General features: G+C 54.6%; 11 protein-coding genes across 11 annotated transcripts; 7 read left to right on the top strand and 4 right to left on the bottom strand.

The window, feature by feature from the left end:
* Positions 1-37: 37 nt before the first annotated feature.
* On the bottom strand, positions 38-1974 carry COL26b_004195 (uncharacterized protein; the record flags this gene model as incomplete). Its single annotated transcript, XM_053177076.1, has 2 exons — positions 38-113; positions 185-1974. The coding sequence occupies 2 exons, from the start codon at positions 1972-1974 to the stop codon at positions 38-40; spliced, it is 1866 nt and encodes a 621-aa protein (XP_053038912.1).
* Positions 1975-5147: 3173 nt separating this feature from the next.
* On the top strand, positions 5148-6591 carry COL26b_004194 (uncharacterized protein; the record flags this gene model as incomplete). The annotated part of the gene is made up of 2 exons (XM_053177075.1): positions 5148-5332; positions 5394-6591. The coding sequence occupies 2 exons, from the start codon at positions 5148-5150 to the stop codon at positions 6589-6591; spliced, it is 1383 nt and encodes a 460-aa protein (XP_053038911.1).
* A 198-nt stretch (positions 6592-6789) lies between these two features.
* COL26b_004193 (uncharacterized protein) lies at positions 6790-7536 on the top strand (the record flags this gene model as incomplete). Its single annotated transcript, XM_053177074.1, has 2 exons — positions 6790-6890; positions 7035-7536. 2 exons carry the CDS (start codon positions 6790-6792, stop codon positions 7534-7536), a joined length of 603 nt encoding a protein of 200 aa, XP_053038910.1.
* A 474-nt stretch (positions 7537-8010) lies between these two features.
* On the bottom strand, positions 8011-9286 carry COL26b_004192 (uncharacterized protein; the record flags this gene model as incomplete). Its single annotated transcript, XM_053177073.1, has 2 exons — positions 8011-9038; positions 9091-9286. 2 exons carry the CDS (start codon positions 9284-9286, stop codon positions 8011-8013), a joined length of 1224 nt encoding a protein of 407 aa, XP_053038909.1.
* Positions 9287-12567: 3281 nt separating this feature from the next.
* MDM34 (ERMES complex subunit) lies at positions 12568-13099 on the top strand (the record flags this gene model as incomplete). Its single annotated transcript, XM_053177072.1, has 2 exons — positions 12568-12834; positions 12995-13099. The coding sequence occupies 2 exons, from the start codon at positions 12568-12570 to the stop codon at positions 13097-13099; spliced, it is 372 nt and encodes a 123-aa protein (XP_053038908.1).
* A 166-nt stretch (positions 13100-13265) lies between these two features.
* On the top strand, positions 13266-14720 carry COL26b_004190 (uncharacterized protein; the record flags this gene model as incomplete). Its single annotated transcript, XM_053177071.1, has 2 exons — positions 13266-13307; positions 13398-14720. 2 exons carry the CDS (start codon positions 13266-13268, stop codon positions 14718-14720), a joined length of 1365 nt encoding a protein of 454 aa, XP_053038907.1.
* A 1723-nt stretch (positions 14721-16443) lies between these two features.
* Positions 16444-17311, bottom strand: YAF9 (NuA4 histone H4 acetyltransferase complex and the SWR1 complex subunit; the record flags this gene model as incomplete). Its single annotated transcript, XM_053177070.1, has 2 exons — positions 16444-17012; positions 17071-17311. The coding sequence occupies 2 exons, from the start codon at positions 17309-17311 to the stop codon at positions 16444-16446; spliced, it is 810 nt and encodes a 269-aa protein (XP_053038906.1).
* Positions 17312-18467: 1156 nt separating this feature from the next.
* Positions 18468-19404, top strand: COL26b_004188 (uncharacterized protein; the record flags this gene model as incomplete). The annotated part of the gene is made up of 2 exons (XM_053177069.1): positions 18468-18580; positions 18639-19404. 2 exons carry the CDS (start codon positions 18468-18470, stop codon positions 19402-19404), a joined length of 879 nt encoding a protein of 292 aa, XP_053038905.1.
* A 103-nt stretch (positions 19405-19507) lies between these two features.
* Positions 19508-20422, bottom strand: SYF2 (pre-mRNA-splicing factor syf2; the record flags this gene model as incomplete). The annotated part of the gene is made up of 1 exon (XM_053177068.1): positions 19508-20422. The coding sequence occupies one exon, from the start codon at positions 20420-20422 to the stop codon at positions 19508-19510; it is 915 nt and encodes a 304-aa protein (XP_053038904.1).
* A 486-nt stretch (positions 20423-20908) lies between these two features.
* COL26b_004186 (uncharacterized protein) lies at positions 20909-22150 on the top strand (the record flags this gene model as incomplete). The annotated part of the gene is made up of 1 exon (XM_053177067.1): positions 20909-22150. The coding sequence occupies one exon, from the start codon at positions 20909-20911 to the stop codon at positions 22148-22150; it is 1242 nt and encodes a 413-aa protein (XP_053038903.1).
* A 1669-nt stretch (positions 22151-23819) lies between these two features.
* Positions 23820-26034, top strand: COL26b_004185 (uncharacterized protein; the record flags this gene model as incomplete). Its single annotated transcript, XM_053177066.1, has 4 exons — positions 23820-23991; positions 24069-24759; positions 24814-25846; positions 25888-26034. 4 exons carry the CDS (start codon positions 23820-23822, stop codon positions 26032-26034), a joined length of 2043 nt encoding a protein of 680 aa, XP_053038902.1.
* Between the last annotated feature and the right edge of the window lie 1135 nt (positions 26035-27169).

Below are 27169 nucleotides of genomic sequence, written 5' to 3'. Positions count from 1 at the left end.
ACAGAAAATGACAAGAGAGCAAGGCCAAAACAGACTTCTACGCTGGCAGCGGCGGAACCCCTCCTGCTGAGAAACCAATCGTGTCTCTTTGGTCGTCGGTGACGCGGCCGTATCTGTGATGAGTAAGTCAGCATGATGGGAATGGCGTGGGTGTGAGTAAGAGATGGGTAGGGGCGAAACTGACTCTAACAAGAGGCGGAAGAACCAAACCTCCATGTCCTCCTTGCGAAGAACCTTGTTCGCCCAGTCGCTACTGCTGATGGCCATGCGCTCCGCCTCATTGCGTCCCAAGGCGCCGTCTCCAAAGAAACGCACCGCTTCGAGCCAATCGTCGCCCTGCAGGCTCATGGGGATGTAATGCGCCCAGGGACGCAGCCACTCGAAATGCCACTCGCGGAAGATGGCGAGCTTGAAGGTGAGAGATTTGGACTGCAGGAAGGCGTAGAAACGGCCCGAGAAGGCGTTGCCGTCCATGTCGAGGAGGTACTTGTACTTCCAGGCATCCTGCTGCTCGGCGTGGCCCTGGATCTTGAAGAATTCCTTCTGGGCGTCGCAGTCGCCGGGGTCACATTGGCCGACGTGGGAGAAGTAGACGTCGATGATGTCGCGGTAGTCGCCGCGGGGGACCTGCTTCACCTCCCACTTGGGGTTCTTCTCGTCGCCGCGGTTGATGTAGACCTTTGCCTGGTCGGCGGCGTTGATCTTTTGAACAAAGTGCTGACGGTGCTGCCGGCGCCAACCGCCGTTGCGAGAGAAGCCACCTGTGGTTGAGCCGCGCCAGTAGAGGCGGTCTTCCTTCTGCTCCCATGGCATATCCTTGGACTCATCGTAGGCGACCTTTTTGTACCAGTACCACGGAGACGGATACAAAATATCGTTGTAGGAGGAGATCTTTGACTGGGAGAAGATGGGGAACAAGTCGTGGACGATGTTGTAGGCGTTGGGCCGGTCGAAGAAGCCGAACGTCTCACCCAGCGAAGGGGAGAGACAGATGTCTGACATGGCAGTGATGTTGTAAATGAAGCCGAGCTCACTGACGCCGTACTTGCTCAGGTCGTCTGACAGTTCGTCCTCTTCGAGACCGCGCGAGGGGCTGTCGGGCGGGCATGACATGCGGGAGTGAGTCCAAGTCGGCTGGTGGGCGAAGACGTTGAACCGGGTGCGCTTATACTCCTCAATGATCTTGCCTTCACTCAGGTCTCCGTGTCGCTTTGTGAAGGTGTTGGACGGGTTCGGGGATGAGTTCGCCTTGGGCATGTTCACATCCTTGGCCCTCTTGACGAGGCGAGCCAAGTCTTCATGTGGCACCACAACGCGCGGCTCGTCGTGGATGTTGAAGGCTAGGTCCATGCTGGGCAGCCACTGGATGAACTTCTCAATCATGCCTGCGGTTGCCTCGCGCTGCCAGTCCTGTCCACCCTGGATGTGCGATGTCTTGTGGTCGCGAATCAGCAGGCCCAACAGCTTGTTGTCGAAGCCAAGGGCTTCTCTCGCACGCTCCCGTATCGTTTTCGGCTTCAGCCCCCAGAAGGGCGTGAGCATCTCATGTATCATGTCGAATTCGTCAATGAGCTGAACGCCGTTGGCCTTTGCGAATTCGAACCACTTGTCGAAGTTGGGCGGCGGCGGGATGCCATAACGTCTCTTGTACTCGGCGACGGCATCCTCGAGGGTCTTGGACTGCCTCTTGAGCGTCGTCTGGAAGTCCTTCTCGGCGTCGGTCATGAGGTGCCACATCGGGTGCGAGGCAGTGCCTGTCGCCGGCTTGGGCCGTCTATCGGGAGGGGGGCCCAGGTAGCCAGGTCCATCGTCAACGGGTGGTGGCTTCGCAGCTTCTGGCGCGGGTGGAGGAGGGTTGTTGGAGAGGGGTGACGTCGATATCGGTCGCTGGTCTGGCGGCAATCTGAATAGTGAGAATAGACAGATGGTAACGAAGGCGACGAGGCCAAGGGCCGTCCATTGGCGACGGCGCATGGTGATGATGTAGCCTGCCCCTCGCAGCGGGCTACGTCGAGGCTATTCCGACTGACTTCGGGGAAGTTGTGCGCAGGAAGGACTGCGCCGTTGGAAGCGAAGGTGGGAGGGGAGGTAAGACAGACAAATCAATGCCTCATCGCATGAAGAAGAAAAGACGTTGCGCCAAAAACTGCAGCCGCGTATGCGTTGACGTTGGTGTGACAAGCTGGATGAGTCTGTCCTATTGCTCAAGTGCTAGTGGAGGTATTGCTGTGGTCCTGGAGGTGCTGCTGCCACCTAACCTTCCAGCTCGCTTCTGGGCCGGGCGGACGCTAGGTTGGCAGGTCTGCGATTGACATGCCCCTAAAAGATCGCCTGAAGAGCGCCCAGATTGGAACGCGTTCATCCGTCCAGTGGCGTCGTGCCAAGAGCGACAGGGGTCGTAATTGGACACCACTAGCCACCCAGAGTTCTGGTCTAGATCATCACAGACTCAGGATCCCTTTGGGAATGACACGAGTCCCATCTACGAAAGCTTGATTTGGTCGAGTTCTACTCGGTAAGGTTAGTGGAATGCATCTTGCCATGTAGCGTTGAGACATCGGCCAAAGGGCCATATCGACCTTCTTTAGCAAGGCAATCAACAACACACCCAGCCTGCCGGAATCTCGCCCGCAACTACACAATGGATGTGCTTCCTAAATTAAGCTAATCCAGAAAATGACATGCAGAAAGACGGCTGGGGATTTCTTATTCGCTATTCAAACTCACGCATGATCTGATTATCTATATACCCAGCCTGCTTATGTATGTCGCTACAAATATGCAGCTGCTGGTCTTGGCCCATCAAGTTCTTGGCCAAAACACTTTGCGCAAATTAGATATTGTGGCTGGATGTCGAGAGACATGTCTCTGCACATATTCTCTCTTCAACGGCAATTACAGATTCGAGGAAGTGTGGATGCGTTGGTACCGTAAAACGTCCGCGACCACTACATCGGGAGTTTTTACCTCGTAGATTGGGAGCACATACGTATTGGCTCTGTTGATCCGAGAAGAATTAAAGCAAAGTCAAGCTTTCCGCTGTAACCCTCCGATATTACTGCGGTACTGGTCTTATCTGGGTTTCGGGAGCCAGTGCATAGCATCCGTGTGCTACGTAGGGAAGAAGAAAAGCTCCGTGGGGTTGGGGGCTGTCTGACGCATACCTAACGTGAGGCTTGCGGTTGCTTTTCTTACGACCAAATATGCCCATTTCGCCTCATTTTCGATACTCGAAGCAGCTAACGGTTTGAGTAATTGATTTTCTCGGTGAGCGGGTCGGTGACGCCTCAGAATGAGTACACTGAGATGGCGGTCAAAAAAATAATGCACGACATACCTGCGTCGCATCAAAAGAGCATCACGTGGAAGGCACTTTGGTGCGTTAAAAACTCGAAGCGGAGCCAAATTGCTATTGAGATATCGCAAATATGCAAAACATACTTGCATTGCATCGCTTAACTATCACGTGTAGGTCGCAGAATGGGCCTCCTGGAGCCTGCTGCCAGTTTGGGATTAAGGTGAAGCTGGTGATGGAACATTCGACAGTGCTCACCGAGACCATCGCCAGGTCTTGTGCACGCATATCCTGCATACGAGAAGCTCAGGGAGCAGAGGATAGAAATCGCGCAAGAGACGAGCCTGAAAGATAAAATGAAATAAAAAGCTCAGGAGCGGAATCGAACCGCTACCCTACGAAATTCTAGAGGACGTCAGTATGAATTTCTACCAAGTTCTGAATCAACGGGACGAGTCGTTAACCACTAGACCACTAGGCCTTGCGGGCTTGGGTGAAGAGCACGAGACGGGAGACAAAGATAAACCCTACCGGGTGTGCTCACGTACGGCAGGATAGCATGGAGGCCAGCAGGTTGCTCCTACCTGCGATGTCCGCGTTTCTAGCGGATCCAGGCGCAGGAGCATAGACGTGGAAACAGTTGGAGATCTCCTATATTTACTAGGTATGCTATGGCATCTATTTCCTGCAGGCTCTATTCTCATCTCCAACATCGTCTCTACTATCATCGTCGTCTCCATCACAGTCGTTATCGTCGTCACTGGAGTTTTAAACATGACCTCAAGCCATTTCAGTACGGGGAGTACAGCGCCATGGGCACAAAGAATGTGGTCCGTCTCTTGGATTAAGCTTCAATTAAATTTCCGAGCTCCAGCAAGTGGCACTTATCCTAGATGACTAGTACGTAGCCTAAATCAGCAAAGCAACCCATGTACTATGTGAAGCACTCGGCATTGATTTGGCAGCAACTTTGAGCACATCGCATCCACGATAATGAATATCATGCTTGAAGGTTTGAAGTGAGATGAAGCTCCTTGTGGCCCGCTCAACTTCGGATTTGGTACGACGACACGGATGAGTCTCCCACACTGACGAGACTCGTTTACCAAACCCTGAACTGCGTGTCAATCGGAAGCAATCAACCCAAAGAAATTCGAATTCGGTTGTCTCAAGCCCGCAGTTTGGTGCAGGGCAACTGAAATTCGTCGACTAAACTGGTCAGGATTTCGTTGAGGAACGACGTGAACAGCAGTTCGTTCGAGTAAATTAAGATTGAGATCCTTCCAGGGGTGAGGCTTGTCAGATCTCCAGGTGCTTCTGCATGCACCCGTTAGGCTACAGCAAGATCATGCTGAGGTAATCAACCAGCCCCCCACGCCCGACCAACCCGTACCCCAGTCTAGCTGCACGGCGCGTGGTCATCGATTTCATTCCCCATCTGAGTGGACGACGAACGATCTAGTGAACACGGCACATGATTGCTTGTCTCCGACCTCAAGACAACACACGCCTACCCAACGGAACCCGCTTGTCCTCGTGCCCAACGCATCTGGACCTGAGTCCGTCTATTGTCAAGGAATACTGAGTGGCCGACCGATCCGCACCTGGACGAGCGACGGATGGGGCATTGACTGGGTCAACGGCGACAACCCCGAACCTCGGCGCCGGGCGCGACCTGACTTCCTTCGACATCGAAACGTAACGCTCCGTTGCTCTTCCAGCACAGACAGGTCAAATCTGATCTAGCACTCTACTGCCGGCGACTCGAAGCTCCTCGCCATACCCAAACGCCGAGCTTATTCGAACACTCGTTCTCCGACATCGAAACAGCCGACAGGGCCGAGCAGTGATGATGGACCGCATTCGAGAATACCTGGGCAAGTCCAGCAAGCCCGATCGCGAAGAATATGAGCCCTTAGCAGAGGAAGGTCGCGAGCTCGAGGGCTCTGCGTTGTTGGAGGGTCAAGAAGAGGTGCCCTTCTCATGGACAGAGTACTTGATGTTCGCCTGGCTGGGTATGGCGATGTTGTGGGCATGGTACGGCATCCTCCGCTCGTCTTCTGAATAGTGTCCAGAACAGCACTCTAACGGTCCACAGGAACATGTTTCTCGCCGCCGCTCCCTACTTCCAGGTCCGCTTTCAGTCCGACGTTTGGATCCAACAGAACTTCCAGTCTGCGATCCTCACCGTATCGACCTTGACCAACCTCACCGCGATGCTCATTCTCACGAACATCCAATATACCGCCTCATACCCCTTCCGTATCAACCTCGCCCTGGTCCTCAACACGGGAATCTTCTCCCTTCTTACGGCCTCCACGTCGATGTTCCTCGACGTCACCCCGGGCGCCTACCTCGCCTTCATCCTCTTCATGGTAGCGTCCAGCTCCTGGGCCACAGGCCTCATCCAAAACGGCGCCTTCGCTTTCGCTGCCTCCTTCAACCGTCCGGAGTACATGCAGGCCCTCATGGCCGGCCAAGGTGTTGCAGGCGTGCTGCCCCCGATCGCGCAAGTCATAACCGTCCTTGCGGTACCAGAAAAGGACAGCGCCAACGAGACAGACGCGATCCAGGCGTCCAGCTCCTCGGCCTTTGTCTACTTTCTCGCCGCCGTGGCCGTCTCAGTCTCTGCCCTCGTTGCCTTCGTCCCCCTCGTCCGCCGCCACAACCACATCATCGAAGCCCGCATGGTCGAAAACATGGCCGAGTCCCTCAACTCCGTGCAGGAAGCCGAGCGCGCCGCCCGCAAGGTCGTCTCCCCCTTCCAGCTGCTCAAGAAGCTCCACTGGCTTGCCGGCGCAATCTTCATGTGCTTCTCCGTCGCAATGTTCTTCCCTGTCTTCACGGGCAAGATTCTCTCCGTTAGGTACCCGGGCGACGAGAAGTCCCCCGCGGGCGCTCTTTTCCGTCCGGCCGCCTTCATTCCCCTCGCCTTCTTCGCATGGAACTTGGGAGATCTCTCCGGACGCATGGCCACCATCCTACCATTCTCCCTGCGCCATCGCCCCGCGGCCCTCTTTGGCGTGAGTCTCGCCCGCCTAGGGTTTCTGCCACTGTACCTCCTCTGCAACATTGGCGGCCGTGGTGCGGTGATCAGCAGCGACTTCTTCTACCTCGTCGTCGTTCAGTTCTTCTTCGGTCTGACCAACGGCTGGCTCGGCTCGAGCTGCATGATGGCGGCCGGCGAATGGGTCGAGGACGGCGAGCGCGAGGCCACGGGAGGATTCATGGGATTATGTCTGGTGGCTGGCCTGACGACGGGCAGTCTCCTCAGCTTCTCGGCGGCTGGCATTTAGGAGATACTATGGCGTACTTGGTTAATGCATTGTTGAATTGGGACGGAGTTTTCGGGATACACATATAGCATGACAGATCACGATTGTTGATATCAACATAGAAACATATTCTTACACCAAGGAGCAACGACTCCTTTCGGGTATAAAACATTACGAACACCTAGGATGAAGTGCCAAAATCAGAACAGACCAGCCAAGATGTCATCCGCGTTCAACTCCTCTGCCCTCGGCAACTCTCCTTCATTAAACGTGCAATACCATCCCAAGAACTCCGCCACCGATCCAAACACCCGTGAAGAGTAATCCCACTGCGACACAAAGGTATACCTCCACCTCCAACCACCCTCATCCCCAGCCCGTCTGCAATACACAGCACAAAACCACCCCTCCTCCCTCCCCTCCCCGAGCTCCCACCCGCCAGCAACCTCCCATCCGGGCCCCAGCCCGCTCATCTGCTTCGCCTCCGTCGGCATCATCACCCTCTCCGCCGTCCTGCGCTCAAACTCCCTCCCCGCCGCCGCCGTCCCCCAAAGCCTGTCCCTTAATCCCCACCAGAAGAACGCAGTCCGGTCCTTCGCGAGCCCAGGCACGTCCACCGCATCAACCTCCTCCGCCAGGACTCGAAGCTCCTCAGGCACGCCAATGCTCTCCCACACCTCCTCCAGACACGTCCGCCTCAGCTCCCTCAGCACGACGTCAAAATACTCCCCCCACATCTTGCTCCTCATCCCCTCCCGCGCCTGCGGCGACGTAACCCCGTCGAGCCCCAACCGCGGCACCAGCGCATCATACCTGTCCAGCACATCCCCCGGCGTCGAGATCCCCAGCTCCGCGAAGCAGTCTTCGTCCGCAGACAGCAAGCCCCGCAGGCTCTCCATCCGGAGCCGGTCCAGGTCCTCGCCGTCGTCGAGGTCCGTTTCCGCAGCCGCGATGAAGGGCACGTAGACCTCCAGGACCTGGCGGTTGCGGGATGCCACGTGCGAGCGGTACGCGGCCAGCGCGGCTTTGACGTCTACTCGTGCGGAGCGCATGTCGATGTGCGTGTCGCTTGCTGGTGATATGGCATGAAGAATGCGACGTTGATGATGATTTCTACTTCATGGTTCGGCTTTTGTTGTTTTGCTCGCGCGAGTCAATTTTGTTGTCATGCCGCTGGATCCGACCGGGTGCGAGGTGGGCAATTTTAATTTATTTAATCAGATCAACACGCGATGGTCCTTGTGTGAAGTTTGCAATTGAGCTTAATCTATGGGGCTTGCTGGTTGTCCCAGAGATATCATGGCATCACAATCAGTCTCTTCTCCTCATCAAGGATGTGTACGGGCCGCATCGGCCTTTGCGTCTGAATTAAATTACACTGTTGTACTTGCTAATTATACACTGTTTTACAGAGGAGAGGGCTCCGGAGTGTCGAGCTCCTCAGTTCCAGAGCGCGCAGTTCCTCATCTGGCCACGGCCAGTATACCACTCCCCTTCGACGAGGGCGAGCTCCTTTGCGCGCCACTCGTCAAATTTCCACTCAATGTTCTTCCAGTCCAGGTCAGCCAGCTTTGCTTCGAAAGACGCATCATCCACTTCCTTCAATTCCTTCACGGTGCCGTCTTTCTTCTTTTCTTTCTTCATACGGTATCGCACGAAAAGAGAACAGTCCCTCAACGTCATGGTTATGCCATAATCGACGTCGGTAATGTTTTTTGCTCTTCTGAGAGGACCGAGTGGATCTTTGGAGAGTTGATGTTGTTTCAACAACTTGAGTGTGGGTTTTTGCTTCAGGAGCTCGTACAGACGAGCATAATTCTCATCGTCCTTGAAGATCTTCTTGATTGCCGCAGCGCGGATGGATTTTTTGCCTGGAGGTGTTTCTCTCTCAGGGTCGAGCCAGAGAGGGCAGGGGTAGTTGTCCGGGCTCAGCCGCTGCTCCTTGATTGGAGAATCGATCTTGGCTTTGGCCTTGCCCTTGCCCTTGTCATCGCTGGTCTTCTCACCTCCCTCCACCTTGTGACTGGGTTTATTGGCCGCGGTTTGGGGGTTGTTGGCGTCGTAATACTTCTTGGATGCGAGAGCACAACACCGGCAGGTATTGGCTTTCGGGGGTGCTGACGGCGACTGAGCCAGCCACTTGGGCTTGAATTCGACAGCGCGCTCACCCGGTCTCGGTCGCATGTCTTCAACTAATGCGACAAAACATTCTTCACCCGGTTCGATTGTGTCCCCTCGAAACTTGGCAGGCCGTCTGGGGGGAGGAATGGTATCCAAAGCCTTCAGATGGTTCACCATATTCATGATGATGTCTTTGTTGCCTTTCCCCAGTCTGTGCGCAACAACTAGGTCATTCCGGCTGTCGAAAATTGGCAGAATGAACTTCTGGAGGTAGCTTAACTGCAAGCCTGCATGCAGGTACGGCTTGTTGGGATCTTTGGGTGCCTTTGGCACTCTCAAGAGAAGTTCTGTGAATAAGTCAATGACAAGCGAGCAGAGGCAACGGTTCCCATAACTTACTATTGAGGAGATCTTCATCGGTCTTGTCGCGTGGGTCGGGCTTTCCGGCATATGGTGGCAAGTGGGCTTTGAAAACGACGTTCGCAGCCCCCTCAGCGACATAGTCGATATATAGCCAGTGGCCAATATACTTAGTATCTCTGGCACTGGTCAACTCAAACGAGAACGGCGGGCGGTTGGCGAATGGGAGTACCATCGCGATAGTAGTCGTGGTAGTGATAGATAGATAAGAAGGCAGTGAAGCGATGTCTGGGGGTTTTGATAAAGGCGAAATTTTTGTCGTAGAATGAGATGATGTTGTCGGGAAAACGATGCCAGAGGGAGAGTCCGGAGGCTAAAAGCTAGATACCGTAGGAAACCACCTACTTTGGGGGTTAGGTGGCGGCCGCTTTGAGGAATGTTTTACCCAGGACGGAGGAAGCAACGCCCATTGTGGATGGTTCAAGTTAAGAGGATATGGCAACTCGGGTAGTGGAAGGTCCTTCCCAACCGTGGGACTAAGGTAGAAAAAGACTGAAGGTGAAATGCGGAGCCGACACTGCCCGTCCAAACGATACCTCGACCTGGATCTTCCTGCTATCTTGAGTGAGTTTGGCCAATCCAGCATGGACACAGGATACGTTGGTGAGGTAAGACCACAGATGTCAGCCAACCCAACCCAACCTAGACTGTCCTCCTCGGGCCGAAGACGAAGGCAGCGAGAACGGCAAGCGACAGCGTCTGGCCCGACTTCACCTCCTGGATAGATTCAGCAAATTTGGAGCGATATCGACACGTCTCCATCTGCGATTTGTTGCTGCGGCGCAACGAGGGAGTTGTTGTCATGGGCTGTTGTTGTCTTTGCGAAGTCAGCGGTATCCCAGGATGACGACAGACTTTCCCCTTCCGGGAGTGGAGCAGAAAGCTGGCTTTTTTGGCGCTGGCAAGCTGAGCTTCCGTCGACACAACCGTAGCAGACAGGCTCTTCCTTGGTTCAGCAGGCGCTGAGGGGTTGGCCAATGACTGACACCCTTTCCGCAAGGAGGCGTCGGCGTTGGCGTGTTTGTCATGTTTTGGGCGTTGAACAGGACGGGACGAGTGGTCGGTGCAGAGCGAGCAGTCGTGTGAGGCTGTTCACTTTCGCTAAAATTTACCCCAGAGTCTCGTGAGAGGCTCGTCGTTATTAGTGGACTGGAAATCACTGGATACCGCATCTCCTCCCGTTGCAGACTGAGGGGCCGAGTACGGTGCATACGTAGGAAGATGGTCCAATTATTCCATCGGCACAGCGTCCGCCCCATGCACATGCTTCCATTCCATACATGAGTTCCTGCGGCGAGAGCAAGGCACGCTCTCAGCTCTGGCAATCTGGGTAGCACTCTAGAAAAGCGAGGCGCCGTGCCGGCCGGTCTCTGCCGGAGGAGGACCGAGAATGGCCTGTGCAGTTGGTCGCTCGTGTCAGTCCCCACCGGCGGCCCAGAACGCATCCATGGACTGCGTCGTTTTCTTCCTTTGCGGCGTCGCCCGTTGGCTCCCTTCCACCGATAAGCGGACCACTGCGGAGAGCAGATCCAAGGACAGGGCCGTTGGTGGCTGGATGAGTGGCCTAGAGTGAGGGGAAAGGGACGAGCGGCACTGGCTGGACGTTGAAAGTAGGTAGATAGCAGGTCGTATTGGGCCGTGGGTGACGGGAGAACAGCAGCAGATCTGACAGGAGGTTTCGATGGGATAAGAAAGCGTCGGACTGGGCGACGGTCAAGAAGGAGGGGAAAGAGAGTCATCGCCTCGGGGCCAAGTGATGGCCGGGACGGCGGGCAGGTTGCAAGACCCGAGAGCGAATCGTCGGACGTGATTTGTCCGTGTCCTTGATCCTTCTTCCAGCAGTCTACAGGGGCCACGAACACCTCACCGGCCTGGCGTCTGCCTTGCTATTATTACACGGAGTATTGCCGTGGAGCGCATCTCTTCATCCCCCAGTCCAGGAGACCGAAGATGACGATGCAGGAGGGGAGAGAGAGCATGGTCTGAGATGGAGCAAACCAGCCCATGCCAAATTGATTTCCAGATTCAGCCTTCATGCAGATGCATCCACCAAAAGGGGACGGCGGCGTTTCCTGGAGTTTGGCAGTTTTCGAGAATCCTGCAAAGTCATCTCATGCTTTTTCGGTGCTTAGAGCGTAAAGTGCCCTGATGTCGGATCATGTCAAGCACATGTCTGTCGACGTCGTCCGATCTTTGCTGACTCTCCACCCCTCGTGACCGGTCCAAGGCTGCAACGGCCACTGGCACCAACCAACACGGCGGGATGCGGATGCGATGCGATGCGAAGAAGCCATGCCATGCCATCGGCGGGTTCATTTCGCCAAACGGTCCCAGAAGGCTGATTCGATTTTAGCTTGACAGATCTGAAGAGTCTCTGCGACACCCCCGTTCCCCAGACGGTTCGCGCTTGGGGAAACGAGGCCCAACTCTAAATCGGCGACCGTCATGATCTCTTCTGTTAGTTCTTTCTCCGTCGCTTTGCTGCCCGCCGCGATATGCCTCGTGGGTGTGTGCCAAATGGCAGATGGCAGATGTTAGTCTGGCCCGTTGTCTTAGAATCCAACCTCGGGTGACTTGCATGATGGCCAATTTGCCCCTACCTTACTCATACCGCCCTTCTCACAAGCAAAAACGCACCTAGGGACGGGCCTGTAAACACTGCCTGCCCTCAGTGCTACGCGCCAGCCGGGCTGCCAGACAAGCAGGTTGCAACCACTGTAATTAAGTGGAACACACCCCTCCAAACACTGAGGTGTGAATCCCCCCTCCGCCGATGGAACTTGGAAGACCAACTGGAAGGGCTTCCTCCTGTCTTAACCGTGGCTTGGGGGCGCCCATCACGCTGCAGCCGTTGCGCCGACCACTCACACAGGGCGCCGACGGTGCCCACCGCTTCTGTCGCCCCACCCCAGTCGACCTCCCTGCACGCGACACCTGCAGGAGTCGACCAGTCACAGCACCCGGTTTCCCAAGTATCAGAAATTTTGCGGGAGGGAAAAAAAATTCACGCTAAGCCCGCACCGCACCACTTACCTCCGAGTATTCCCTTGATCTTGGGAGGCGCTCCCGAATACAATAGTGTATTCGTAGCGCACCCGACCAGCGTCATTCGGAGGAAAACGCACACACGCACCGCACCACCACCACCACACAGAGCTCGCCCGATCTACATCAAGACCTGCCTCCTCGCCAAACCAACCCTCCTTCTCCTCCCACTCACCCCATATTATCCCGCTGGTCTTCCCCGGACTCTCGCCTTCTAATTGCTCTGCTCCTCAACGAGTCCGTCCTTTATTCCTCCCGAGAAACCGTTGCGAACAAAGCTCAAGAGCTCTTTCCGTCGAATGCCGATTTCATAGCGACCCCCTCCGATCGACTTCGTCCTACTTTTACCCGGCCGAACGGCCTACACCAAATCACCCTTCGATGGTTGGCTGCAGTTAACGCCATTTCAACATGGCCTTCAACTTCAACTGGTCGCCGCTGACGGCCGACGCCGAGTTCTATCAGCGCGCCCGCGAGATGCTCACAACTGCCCTGAACAAGTCTCCAAAGCCGCCGATTATCGTCGATGACATCCTCGTTACCGAGTTCAACCTGGGCTCCGTGCCCCCCGAGCTGGAGATTCTTGAGATTGGCGACATTGCGGAGGATAGATTCCGAGGAATATTCAAAATGTGCTATTCTGGCGACGCCTTCCTGACGTTGAAGACCCGGGTTCAGGTATGCCGATTTTTTTTTTCTGGTGGCTTTTTTCCTCCCGCCTTCCCTGCACCCGCAGCTTTGGAGGCGAAGCTCGGTGCCGCGGCTGCGGCAATGACTTCACCAATGCCGCAACCCGACGAACATGCACAAATCCAACCCCGACGCATCCCCGTTCCAGCGCGACTTCGTTGCATCGAGCATTTTCAATCGCGATGCCATTCCCATGCCAGTGCTTGGAATGAGCGCGAGCCCCGCCAACGACTACATAGCCGAGACTCAATGACGCTGCTCCCAAAACCATCGTCAATGAGCTCGGTTACTAGACTGCCCAACTTTCTCTCGCCTATCCCTCGGCACTTACCCCAGACATCCCGGTGTTTGTTTTTTACTCATCAAATATTTCGTCCCTACCCGCGTCCTTGCATTGATGCTGAAATTACCTTGCTGGGATGCGCGTCCTTAACCTCTCTACGGACCTACCAAAATGGAACGTGCGTCATAGCAGTAGCTAATATATCAACAAACAGGCAAATCCACTGAATACCTACCTATCTTCTAAGCCAAGCTTCACATCGCCCCAGCCATTGGCGGCGGCATCGGGGTTAACAATCCCGCTGTCAATCACCTTGTCCGAGATCAAGCTCTCGGCTTTCATCATCTTGGTGTTTTCCAGGACGAAGGGGCTCACCCTGGTTTTCCGGAATGACCCGCTAGAATCGCTTAAGGTCTCCTCGACCTTTGATTCGATCCAGTTTGTGCGCGATTATCTGCAGCGGACTATCGAGGCCCAATTGAGGAATCTGATGATGGACGAGCTCCCCGCCATCATTCACCGCCTGTCTCTCCGCCTATGGTGCCCCGATGCAGTACCAAAGGACGAGGATGCGTCCAAGGAGAACACTGATGAGACCGTAGTGGACCCCTTGGCTAGCCCCCCATTAGACCCCGTGGACGCGAATGGCAACCTGCTCGATGCGAACGACGTGTCGTCACTATCGTTAGAGGGCGGCCCAGAGGTCCAATCACTTTTCTCGCAGAAGAACCTGCTGAGACTAGCTGCATTGAACGACTCTCATCGCACCTGCTCCCTCTTCACGCCGGGTATCCGCGATGTAGTTTTCAGGGCTTGGACCAGACCTGCAGCGTCTGAACCAAACAGTACCCCGCCAACCGCGACCCCTAGCTTATCCAAGACGAACTCGTTCGCTGGGACGTCGACCACGTACACATTCTCTGACACAGGTAGCGCAGCTCACGGTCACCTGCCATCCCGGCCGTCCATGGTGAGCCTTAACTCGGCGACCACCGGACTGTCTCTGGGAGCTGGCATTAGATCGAAATCGTATGCGGGCCGGAAGAAGAAGAACAGAGTCGTCAACCTCCGTCGCACCCACAGCGAGGTGTCCACACCAGAGGCAAGCGACACTTACTCGGATATAGCGTCTGATTCTGCTTCCGTGGCAGGCCCTTCGACCGAACCCCTCACTTCCTGCTCCATTGCGGAGGATCCTGAACAGGAGGAGGCCCTGGCAGAGCTGGCCAATTCCACGCCGAGCAAGGTCCGCTTCAGCCCCGTCGAGAGACCCCAACTCCACTCCCGGCCTCCTTTGCAGCCCAACTTCTACGCTCCGCCCACCGAGGCTCCCAGTGCGCCTATCAAACTCGATAGCGCCCTCAATGTGGAGACTACTCCGACGGCCCAACAGCCAGCCGACAAGGCTCGGACTTATCCCAATGAGAAGGGCGCTGCTGGCGAGAACTCGACTGTTTACGAGCAGGCTTGGATCATGAAGATGGCTGGAGAGATTGCTCGCCGTGTCTACGACGAGAAGAACCGTCAGCAGCAAGACATGTGGGACGAGAGGGAGGATGTTCCCCCTCCGGCCTACGAAGCCTCAACCTAAACAACAGACCTGCGCATAGCAGGTGAACATAACGTACGACCGTACAAAGATCACCACCTACCCATCCACTCTGCTGGATTTAGCATTTTCCTTATCGTCTGTCCCATCGACTTCTCCTCGCAAGGCGTTTGGGGAGCTTTTCTCTTTTTCCCCTTTTTTTTCAAGCGGAGACAACACAAAAGGCTCTGCCAAACCATTGATTGCTTTAGTGTTAATGTGTATATCCGCATGGCGTTCGACAGGAGAAGGGAGGGGATCATAAAAAAAAGAATGTTTGTCTTGTCGACGACGGGGAAATCAAAGATTGGAGAAACCACGGCTCCCCCCCTCATCGTCGAATTTGTTTTGCGCTTTTTGGATTCTTTGGGTTGGGATTCGGGGGGCCACCAACCACGACTGAACTGATGACATGACGAACGGCAGTCTTTTAGAGACACACCAAACTTTACGGCTGCTGCTACTACCTTATCACGGCATCATCAGCCCATTTTTAGCGACGTCCTCGAAAAGGCGCGTACGCATACATACCAAACTTTACACCCTTTTCTTTTGTCATGGAATTATATGCACAGAGTCACGTCCGCGGAAGACGGATAGACAGAGAGAGGAGGTGGAACAATAGCAGGAAGGAGCCGCTGCTGCAGACCAGGAGAGGAAATCACATTGATATCATTCGAAAGAGCGGGGAAAAGGGGGTCAGACGGAATCTGTGGACAGACATTGAGTATCTTTTTTTGCGCGAAAGCCTGGCTCGACAGAGAGAGACCCATGGCGAAAGGCATGTCAGTTAGACATGTCGGAAGAATCAAACTCCCATCTTCTAAGCATAGTACTGTTTTCTCAATTGCGTCTGTGAAGCATGCTATCGATACACCTTGATTCGCCACACCATTAAGCATCGACAAGCTAAGCCGAGCCTATTTATATGCTCATCCTGTGACAACTACTCGATCTTTGCCTTTTTGTTCGACAACTCGACGTCTTCCATTGAGATGCATCGCTTCAACGGCGATGTACGAACCTCAGGACGACGTCGTTCGATGTTCGAGTGCGCAGGATACGGAAAATGACGCGTTGCAGAAGGCCCAGGCACATCATGTGCTGTCAAGAGTCGGATTTGACTTCTGTTGTCATGCTGGCTGCTGCAACTTCTCATATATGACAGAGCTTGAGATGACACCGTCCGTAAATATTTTACGGTCTCAGGTGTAAGAGATTGTGACATTTCTGCTGCGATAGGCTGCTGCTCGGAGGTTTCACCCCGTGGCAGATGGTGGTCGCCCTGCTCCTCGTGGTCAACCGCACTGTCCAGCATCCGCCGGATTTTGCTGTCAAGTATTTTCTTCCCGAAACGGGCACATCCTTGTTGATGCTCGTCCAATAGTGCTTCAAGATATAAATGTCTCTTCAGCCCATGAGGCCAACGGGCTGCCGCATAGTCATGAATACTGTCGAGTACGAAGTTCTGGGCCACGTCAAGGACGCCTAACTCCCACGGGTCAGCCTCGCTGTCGCCGCAAGACGCGAGTGCCACAGAGTAATCGAACTGCGGGCACAGGATATTGCTGTCCACTGCGGCAGCAACAGCTTCAATCTAGGAGTCGAGAATCTTCCGCAGATTTTGCTTCGCTTCCTGTACCTTCTTTTCGTCTTGCTTTCGTTGGGCTTCGTCGGTCTTGCGTCGTTTCCTAAAGAGCCCCTTGTTTTTTGCGCTGGGCGGCTTCTAGCTGCTCGCAGCAGCAGCGTTCTCGGCTTTGAGCTTGGCAAGTAATGCTTCCCTCTCCTTAAGAATCTCGAGCTGTTTCTCGGCCATCTTCTGGACCTTGGCCTTGGCCTCTGCGAGTTTCTTAACCTCGATCTGCTCCGTCTCGAGACTGAAGGGCTGTCCTGGCTTATTTACCGCGGGCAGAAGGGAACTCCGCTCCCAGGAAACTTGTACGTTAGACGTCTTCTCAGGCAGAGGAGGAATCGGCTTGTTCTTCCCCTTGCCGCCCTTCCCAACAGGATGGCCCTTTGGAGTAGCTCCAGAGGTAAGGATCTCGTAGAAGGCTTCGTAAGGCTCATTGAAGAGCTGCTCTTCGTAGTTCCACGCGGTAATCTCACCATTGTTCTGGCGGGCCATCTGTTCCTTCTCGGCATCGGTCCTACCGAAGGGGTGCAAGCGGAGATTGTGGTACAGAGTTTGGGGCTTCTCGCCGGACTCGGTCACGTAGTACATCTTAATTGTGATCTCGAATTCTCCCCATCCGGTCTCATGGATGATGAAGGGTTTTCCGGGTTCGCCGTCGATCACTTCGTTGAGGTTAGCAAGGTTCGCAGCCTAGTAGGAAAGGCGAAGGGGGGATCGCACTCCGCACGTGGTTGGGGATGGACTCATGTAACTTGAACTGGACTCTTCTAAGCCAGTAGGTAATGTCTGTGTCGTCAATACCCTTTACAAAGACCTCCCACGAGTGGGTGTGGTCGTCAGGGACGCCCTCTGGCTTCGGATTGCGCTCGGGATCGAAGGGTCGGGCAGTGGTTCCGTAGATGAAGGAACGCTTGATCTGGGTGCCCTTGACGCGTTTACCGAGGCTGCTGGGCGGCGCCATCTTTGCGGTTTTTTGCGGAATACTCGGATGGATTGATATGTCTTGTGTGACGATACAGTATTAAGACAATCGTTGTCGTTAAAGTTGGTGTTCGAAGATGTACATGGTGGAAAATGAGTTGTCGCAAGGATGGTTTCTGCAGTCGCGCCCCAAGGCGAAGAAAGACAAGGTAAGAGTACCTTCAGGTAGCCTTACAGGTGCGCAACTTTAAAGTGGGCCAGAAATATCACCCCTCGCTCTTTCCCCATCGAATCTGTTGCCGAGTCTAGGAAACTCTGACGCGACGCCGTCTTTCATCCAGCGGCAAGTCAGGAAATAAGGGTGTTGTGCAAAAGGCAATGGCGTTCGCAGGTTTGTTCGAACCGAATTTTGGCTGTTTTCATGAGTCCGCCTGTTTTTTACTACATTTCCTGTGTGCTTCTGCGACCTTCTGAAGGCGTGTGATATACATCTACAAATGCATTTACAGGGAACTAACCCACAAGAAACGCAGAATGCACAAAGTGAAAGGTTGAAATTACTGACCGCCCGAAGGACAGAACTTGAGTACAATCTGGAGAGGTACTCAATTTCTACACTAAGCTTGGCATCCAGCGCTGGTTATGAGGTCATAGACGAGTCTCCACTGGAATTGAGAACCGGTCAATGACTTTCTACAAAGTGATAATAGTTAAAGAAGCGTCTGGACGAAGTATTGAGATCTTTCTTTCGTGATGCTTCGAACATCTCAGTATACACTCATTGGTCTGATGTGTCTGGTGCATTTCTTCTAGGTCGGTTCGTCCGTCCCATGGAATATTCCAAGCTCAGGCACAGTGGACGGCGCAGCCAACGCGAATCGGGTCTGGCCAATGACAAGCTCCAATATAGCTGCGCACCCCTGTAAGCGCACGCCTGCGTCAAGACCCTGGAAGATTTCAATGGAGAGCTGGGGGAGCTTCGGGGCGGGTGATGATTTCATGACTTTGCACCGCGTCCGGAACGGCATCGAACCACTCTCGGAAGAAACTGGCATGCGATTGTTGGTACACTAACGCCGAATTCGGGGTTCAATCTTAATCAACAGCAATTGGCTTTCATCCAGCTCTGTTCGCTCGTGATCTCTTCCAATTTCCCCTCAATTGGTCGACCGCTCATACCTTCTCACACTACGACCATGTCCACATCAGCCGTCACCAAGAAGCTCGTGGTCTGCGGAGGAAACGGCTTCCTCGGGTCAAGGATCTGCAAGTATGCCGTTGCGAGAGGCTGGGATGTCACGTCAATCAGGTACATCCTCCCATAGGGCTTCATCCAGCTGATCATCTTCTCTAACATCGTTCCGCAGCCGCTCAGGTGAACCCAAGTGGCAGGCAGTGACCTCATCAACAGCCCCTCCTCAATGGGCACACAAGGTCTCGTGGGAGCGTGCTGATATGCTCCGCCCCGCAACATATGCACCGCTCCTTAAGGGCGCCGACTTCGTCGTCCACAGCATGGGCATTCTCCTCGAGGCCGACTACAAGGGAGTCGTCTCCGGCCAGGAGTCACCCATCTCCGGTCTCCAAAAGGCTTTCGCGCCCGTCAAGGACCGCGGCGTCGACCCCCTCAAAGGCCCCGAGGGCGCTGACCTCAAACCCACAAACCCCAAGGACCAATTCACCTACGAGGTCATGAACCGCGACAGCGCAATTGCCCTGGCCAAGCAGTCAAACGCCGAGAACGTGAAAGCATTTGTCTACATCTCTGCCGCCGGAGGTGCGCCTGTACTACCGGCGAGGTACATCACCACCAAGCGCGAGGCAGAAAGCACAATTGCCAGCGAATTCCCGCGCATGCGTGGTATCTTCCCCAGGCCGCCCTTCATGTACGACAGCTCGAGAAAGTTCACACTGCCTCTAGCTGCCATGACGGGCGCTGGTGCTCTGTTCAACAAGCTGACTGGAGGCGTGTTGGGCAGCTTCATGGGTGCAAGCGGTGTGAAGCCTTTGCCCGTGGAGTCCGTGGCAGAGGCAGTCGTAGAGGCACTGGATGACACCAAGGTTCAGGGGCCTATCGAAGTGCCTGAGCTCGAGGAGCTGGCGAACAAGGGATGGAGAAAAACCATGCTCTAGGGCATGTCATGTATTCTAAAAGTTGTCATAGACTGTATCATTCCCCAAAGAGGCCGTAAGGCTCCCCGCGCGCCTTTACTCCCATTAATTCAACATCCGGCTCTTAAATCATGGTTCCTCTCTCGAAACTGTCCCTAATCTCCGCAGTGTACTTGTTGTAGAAGCGTGCCAGCTTCTGGTTGAACTGCTTGTTCTTCTCGTTGATGTATGTGACGTCGCCGTCGTCGCCGTTTTGTGCCATGCGGTCCTTCCTCTTCTTCAATCGGTTCTCCTCAGCTCTCCTGAGGTCTTCCACAAGTCGGTCAATGGCAGCCTTGTCGGGCTTGCTTTGTGTGAATGTTGTAGAGTCGGCAGTTGAATAGAAAGACCCGTCCTTGTCCACCGCGATGAGCTCTCCGTCTTCCGTCTCGACGATGTCGAGTCCACCAGACGCCGCCGCGCGCTCGATGGCGGCCATCTTGTCCTTCTCGTACTTTTCCATATCCGGCGCGATATTCCTGAGCTGCCGCTTGTAAATCTTGTTGCTCTCGGCAGTGTAATCCTGGAACGCATTGTTGTCGCGGTGCGCCTCCTTCTTCTTCACGCGCTTGTCCCACTTCTCGCTCTCGTCGATGGTCCAGTCCCACGCGCGCTTGCGCTCAAAGTCACCACCGGCGTCCTCGACATCGGCCTTGAGAAGCTTGTGCGAGGCTATGGCCTGCTTGCGGTGGATAGCAGCCAGTTGGCTGGGGTCTGTAGCGAGGCGTTGGGACTCGAGCGTCGCTTCTTTGAAATTTTGGTCGGAGGAGCTCTTGGCGCGGGCTTTGAGGGCTTTGAAGCGCGCCATGCGATCTTGTGCCTTTGACACAGCATCGTTTGATGCGGATGATTCTGAGACTTCGGCTTCTGTGTTTGTTGCGGTAGATTCCTCAGCATCAGGCTTTTCGGTAGCGGCAGGTTTTGCCGGCGCGTTTTCCTTGATTTCCTCTTTGGCGGTGGCCTTGGGCTCGGTCTTTCTCTTCTTAGCGGCAGGAGGCATATTTATGGTTATGAAAACGTGATCGGGAAAGTCGTGGTTATGCTGCTGATCGCAAATGGTGGAAATTCGCTGGGGTCTTGGTTGGAGACGGGATGTCACTGGAGAACTGAAGTGCGCCAGGTGACGAGAGCCGTGACGCTCCTCCGAAAAATCTCCAGCCTTCAAAGTATGTGGCTGGTGCGGTGCACTGTTTGTGGCTGTGCTTCAACCGGAACAACAGATAGCCCCACCCGCTGTGGATCGTATGGGGGGAGGCCACAACGGGACCTGCGAGAAAGCACCCGCGGCTCCGCGGGCGGGCCATCCCTGTCGCGCCCCAACACCCCCTGCGTCCAGTCTCCCCTCAGCACCTAGACGCGCCCTCGGTAGTATGCGGCTCCCAGAATCAGACGATTTTTCAAGCGACATCGCGTGTCCTTGAAAAGCTTCATCCCCAAAACTGACCTAGGCTCGGAGCACCCAATGAGCTAGCCAAGCGCGCCAGCTATGCCCCCTCTGAGATGTGCGAGTGGCATCCAAGGCCTTCGCCGCACAACTTCATTTCCTGCCGCGGCAGCTCCGTTTCATTCTACTGCTCATCTCACGAAAAGGACACGACCAAGGATTCACCTGAGAAAACGCAGCACCCCTACACCAGGACCATGGTGGAAGCCTTTTGAGCTCACAGAGGCGGTTTTGGACCTGGACAGCTACGAGAGCAATTACACGCGACCGTATGACAAGGCCGAAGAAGTGGCCCAGACTGCAAAATGGAAGTCAGATCCAAGGAAGGATGCCATGGGGAAGCGCATCGACAAACTTGAGGCCGACTATAAGGACGCCAAGAAGAAGCTCGAGATCATTCAAAGCAAGTCCTGGCAACCATGGCGTGTCACGGATCTCGATATCATGGCTGCTGCTCTTCAGGGAGCCCCCAAACACTCAGGGCGCGAGACCCAAGACGTTGACAGTGTTCAACTCGAAGTTGTCGACAAAAATGGCATTCCCTTATCCGTCTGTGAAGACGACGAGCGCCTTCTAGAGTGGCTCATCCACCGAAAGCACAACGCCCGTCCATGGCGACTGGGCGCTGAAGAGCTTTCACGACTTTTAGAGGAACCAAACAATGCCAGAGAGTTTCAGCGTTTACTCTCGAGATTCCTAACGTCTGGTCAAAGTCATGAGACAATCGCAAATAACGCCACCGCTATTGCAACGGTTATATCAGATGCGCTTTGTCGTTTGGAGCGCCCCATCGAATTGCTGCCCATCATCAACAGCTTCAACGCTCGCTGCGAGTTGCACGGCTATCCAATGGGTCTCCCGCTTTGCCACGAGGGTCTGAGGCTTTGCGCTGGAGCCTTCAAGCTCTGGGGGTTGCAGAACTACATCGAACACGCCTTCAGCCATCGGTACGGTGTTGAGCCAGTCGTTATCACTGAAGTAATGCGCATCCTCCAAAAGGAGGTACTATTAAGAGAATCACAAGAGAAATCTGGCGTCGGCTCAGACCTGCAAAGCTTTGAAGGCCCCCGGTTGAATCTCAGAACCTGGAAATTCAAGATCTTTCGCATCTTGACTGGGGCTCCAAAGAAAGGAAATCCCGACAAGACGAAACCGTGTTTCCGGAAAATAGTCGAGAAGAAGCCCGACGAGCAGGAGCTGAACGATGTCTACCAGGAACTATTAGCAACAGTCAGACCTCTGCCACAAGACATGGTCGACATGGATAGTCGAAGCGGACAGTGAAAGAGACGATAGCAAGGACAGTCTATCGCAAAGGGACAAATGGCTGAACCCCTTGTCAGATCTTATCAAGGCAGTCGTCGAGATGCAATTCCAACCTTTGCTGGAATACGGATCATGCAAATCAATAGAGCTCCAGAACAACCGATGAGTCGAGGGTGCGCTACCCTTAGAAGAGATAGACATCAATGGGAAGAACGAAACCGCGCGTTTCGGTGGAAATCTTTCCTTGGCCACTGAATGGAAACTTCAACTCCAAAGTTCGGACCCAACTGTTCGGCGTCAGAGCCCTGCCATCCCGCTAATTAGTCGAAAGTGGTTGCTACTGCTCTATCCTTCCAACGGCTCCCGCCCGCGTCGTGAACTACTATCTCACCCAGCCAACAAGCGAAGTCGCGCCTCCTCTTTGAGCCGTCGGCCTCAGCCCTGCCACACCCATTGCCGGATGCAGGATCTAGTGCCATGTGGCTGCCCGAACTCCATCCCATCCGGAACTTTGCTCCAGTGAGCTGAAGCGGGACTCTCCAGACCACTTCTCCAATTGGACCTCGTACGTACCGTTCACAAGCTCTAGCTTGAGCCGCCTTTTCTCTAGACACAGCGTTAAGGCCGCGTTCGTGTTTAAGCCTCCACGGACTTCCCGTTTGTGTGATTTGCTACCACTTCATTTTTTTTGGCACCTGAGTCTCCCGGGAGGCTGACGCAGCTGCAGCGCAAGCCATGAAATCCCATCTACGTGCCTGCTTAGCAGCTGCTTCACCGCAAGTTGTCTCAAACGTTGTTCGTCTGCCTTCGCGGCATGTTTGGGCGTTGGCATTGGGCTCGGAAACCCCTGGTACTCAAATATTGGACGAGCTATTGATCCTCATAATAGGAAAACTACAATCATCGGAGTCGATGATCATCTCGATCTAGGCCTTGTCCTGCTTGACATTCAAGGCGCCTCCCCATCCCCCACTTGACCCGGGAGTCAGGTTCACTCACAACCAGACAACCAGAGTACCAAACGTGGCAAAGCAAGCTACATCGATAGAGGCATGGTGTCCCGGGCTAGAATTCCAGCTGTCTCGCCCGTTCACATCTGGTCAGCCTCTGGCTGCAGCCGAGCCGCCGCCCGTCTGGATCCGGTCTGGCTTCATGCCTTCTGGTCGCGGGGTTGACTGGCACTCCTAGCTTGCCAAGCCTGCGCACTCTCTTGTTCCCCATTCAATTCTTTGTCTCCGAGCTGGATCATATCTCTGGGCAGACCTAGCCTGAACTCCTTTCGTGGGCAGTTCCGTTATTTTCTGGAGGTTTGCAATCCTTCTGCGTCTTCAACCTTGGTCGTGTTCCTCGTCACATTTCTCCCTTGAACCACGTTCATCTCCGCGCAGCATTGCATTGCTCGCTCCTACCAGACGATCTTTCCTTTCTAGTTTGCAGAAGTAATACGCTATCCACGAGCCGTACTTCTCTGGTCCGCAGAACAATTCATCTTCTTCTCGACTATTCGTTTCCTATTGATCCCCACTTACTTTCCTCCCTTGCCTGCCGTGCGTTCGATACACCCCGTACTTTGAACTGCCGACTGGACGCCAAATAACTGCATATTTTCACAATGGGCCCGTTCCCAGACCGGGAGGGATCGACAGCCCGGGATGGAGGAGTGTTAGGGGTCCGATCAAAGACGTCTATGCTATGTGCGTCCGTTCTGTTACTCGTGGCACCGGCCATCGGACAACAAGATCCCGTCAACAATTTCTGTCGTCGATTCGGGCACCAGACAGCTGTTGTAGACAGCAAACTGTACATCGATGGGGGGCTCATTAACTGGAACATAAACGAGAATCCGAGTAACTACTCAAGTACGTCCACCTACCGTCGCTGATAGTTCAACCTAAAAAGATTGCATAGTTCAAGAAGTCTCGCTAACACCATTCAGATCCATGGCTCCTCTATCAAGACCTCTCCCAGTCAGCCCCCAATGTGGGTATGCCGCCATTATTTGCGAACCTCTCAAAGAACGGAACAATCCCCAACACCAATGGCGGTGGCCTATGGGCCGATGGTGTCAACAAGCGTCTCTATCTGTTTGGCGGCGAGCACAATGCCGAACCCCCATCCCCATTCAATCTGTGGTCGTATGATATCATCAATAACTATTGGACATCATACGGCACACCACGGTCCGGCATTCCCATTTCAAAAGTCAGCTACGGAGCTGGTGTGTCTGTCGACACGAGGGGTGAAGCGTACTACTATGGCGGCTGGCTTAGCAACGCCTCCGTCGCGGGATGGGGAACAGGTCCACCAGTTGCTACTAACGGGCTCGTCAAGTACACCATGGACACGAACAGCTGGTCGAACAATACTGGCCCAGACAACGTCCGCCGCGCTGAAGGAAGTCTGCATTACATACCTGCTGGAGGCGGCGGGATGCTGGTCTACTTTGGCGGCATTCAGGATTTCAATACGAACGGAACAGGGGAGGGTCAGCCGATGGACACAATCTTCATGTACGACATCCTGAGCAGCAGATGGTACACGCAAAAGGCGACAGGACAGATCCCCGAGATGAGACGGCGTTTCTGCGCAGGCGTCACATGGTCGGCGGACCAATCCTCCTACAACATGTGAGGCTCTTTCTTTCCTTCCTCCTCTAATGTCCATCACTAACATGTTCAAAGCTACATGTACGGCGGAGCAACGGTCCCAGGAGTCCTTGGCGCAGGCTACGACGACGTCTACGTTCTCTCCCTCCCAACATTCACATGGGTCAAGATGTTCCCTTCCACAAACGGCACAGGCTCGAACCCTCACCATTCTCTGTCCTGCAACATCGTTCCAGGCCGCGCGCAAATGATCATCATCGGCGGAACCTTCCCTTCATCCAACGACTGTGACTACCCCGTGCAATGGGGGACACACAACGTCGACCTTGGCAAACAGAACAAGAACAAGAGCATCTGGGAGCTCTACTCCCCGAATAAGACGACATACTCGGTTCCAGATGAAGTCATTGCCGTGATAGGCGGCAACGGCAATGGCGGCGCAACAAAGACATCTCCCGCAGCCGGCTGGAATACCGCAGACCTGGGCCTCATGTTGGCCGACCAAGCCGAAATCACGCTCAGGACACCCACCCGCATGGTCTCTGCTACATCCGCTCCATCCAGTGGCTCGTCCCTCTCTACCGGTGCGATCGTCGGCATCGCAGTCGGAGCTGCCGCCGTCATCATCCTGCTCGGCTTGGCCTGCTTCTGCCTCATTCGTCGCCGCCGTAGCCAGCAATATCACAACCCTCCCAACTCGAGCTCAGGCCAACCATTCCATACGCAGACACAAAGCATGTCTGAAGCTTGGTCCCCACCGGCAACGCACCTGAGCCCAGCGGCATCGCCATACTCACCTCCTTACCACCCCTCCCCTTTCACACCACCACCGCACTCCCCTCCGCCGCCGCAATCCGCACAAACGGTCCCGCCTTACATGGGACCGCCCGTCGAACTCCCGTCCGAGTCTCCAGCAGTCACAACAGCTCTTTCTCCCCCACCGCCGCCCTCAGGGGGGCACCATTCCGGTGCGACGACAGCAGCAGGCTCCTCGATGACGCGCTCGTCCTCGGTAACCTACCCCCCGCAACAAGCCTACTTTCCAGACCCGGTGACCTTGTCGAACCAAGTACAAATCGACGCCAATGGGAACATGTGGGTGCCGCAGGTGAGCATGGTTCAAGTCGCGTCCGGAAGCCATCCGGGTAGCCAGCACGGGACCCCTCCGGTGTATACGCCGCCGATGGGAGACCGAAAATCACCGGCGGCGCATCCCACGCCTCCGGTGGAGGTCCAACCGACGCCACCAGCGGAGTTGCCCGGGTCGCCGCAGGAGCTGAGCGCGGACCGGGATGATGATCGGGCGGGTGGTGGGAATTCGAGGCACCAAACATTCTATAACAGGTGAAAAGGGCCTTTGACGATGTATATTTGGGTACATTAGCGAGAGCATGCGTGACTTGGGTCAAATGTGTTTATTGTCACGAAGTCAGTCCTACAAAGTATTTGAGCCTGCTGCTGTTTCTCTTTCCTTTGTTTTTACGAAAAGATTCCACTCGGAGTTTGGATGAGGCGACTGGGATTGGGGGCGTCAAGGGCGCAGTGTGATAACTGATGGGGAGGTAATGCGAGGTTTCAATACATACTTTCCGCCACTCCTGTTCCTTGGAGAGGATGGTGAACTCTTTCCCGTAGCTTTGAAGCTCATATCCAGCGATCTCTCACAATACTACGAGACTCGGTTACACTTCAGGAGTCGGATGTCATCATTTGAACAATACTATCAGGGACAAGAATGGTATCCCAATCCTGTATCTAGCACCGTCTTCCATGATCTCTTGCGGATCGAGGCCGCTTTGACAACGGCTCTACTGCTTCATCATATAAGTGTACGCGCTGGTACTGTCTCGAGGAAGTAGGATAGGCGGTGCGTTCCCCTATACTGTATGTGTCATAGACCAAGTGTTGGCTTCAGAGATCCAGATTGGCAGACCCTTCAACGAGATCCCGGAGAAGAGCATATCGCTTGGGCTGAGAAGGAATATTCGTGGAAGTTAGAGGCCCCTATCGATGCACGTTTCAGCAAGCTATTCCGGACCTAAGGTCCCGGTTGCTTTATCAATGAGTCAACGTGGGAAGATGGTTCAACAGTAGGGACATTCTCTCCCGGCACACTAGTTACCATGGACCAAGTAGGGATCATCTACAGCAATACTGAACGTACCCTCTGACACCAAGACCAAGACGCAAGAGTTGCCTGCGTAGTCACACCATCCGGGTCTCTCTCTGAGGTCATCAGGGTCCAGGATGACGACGACGCGACGACCCAGGGTCCGAGAAAGCCAAGCCTTTCTTGCGTCCGATGGGGCTACGTCCCCTCCCACCGACTCCGTGACGTTGGCTCACAAAGGACGTCTTCGTCTGCCCAAATGTCACGATGATCGGTGATGGTGTCTGTGTCACAAGAGCGCACTGTAACACAATGCACCGT

This window comes from Colletotrichum chrysophilum (assembly GCF_026319265.1).
Source record: "Colletotrichum chrysophilum strain AFK26 chromosome Unknown scaffold_25, whole genome shotgun sequence".
In the NCBI taxonomy this organism is placed as follows: Eukaryota; Fungi; Ascomycota; class Sordariomycetes; order Glomerellales; family Glomerellaceae; genus Colletotrichum; species Colletotrichum chrysophilum.
This window is presented reverse-complemented; position numbering and strand designations above follow the sequence as displayed.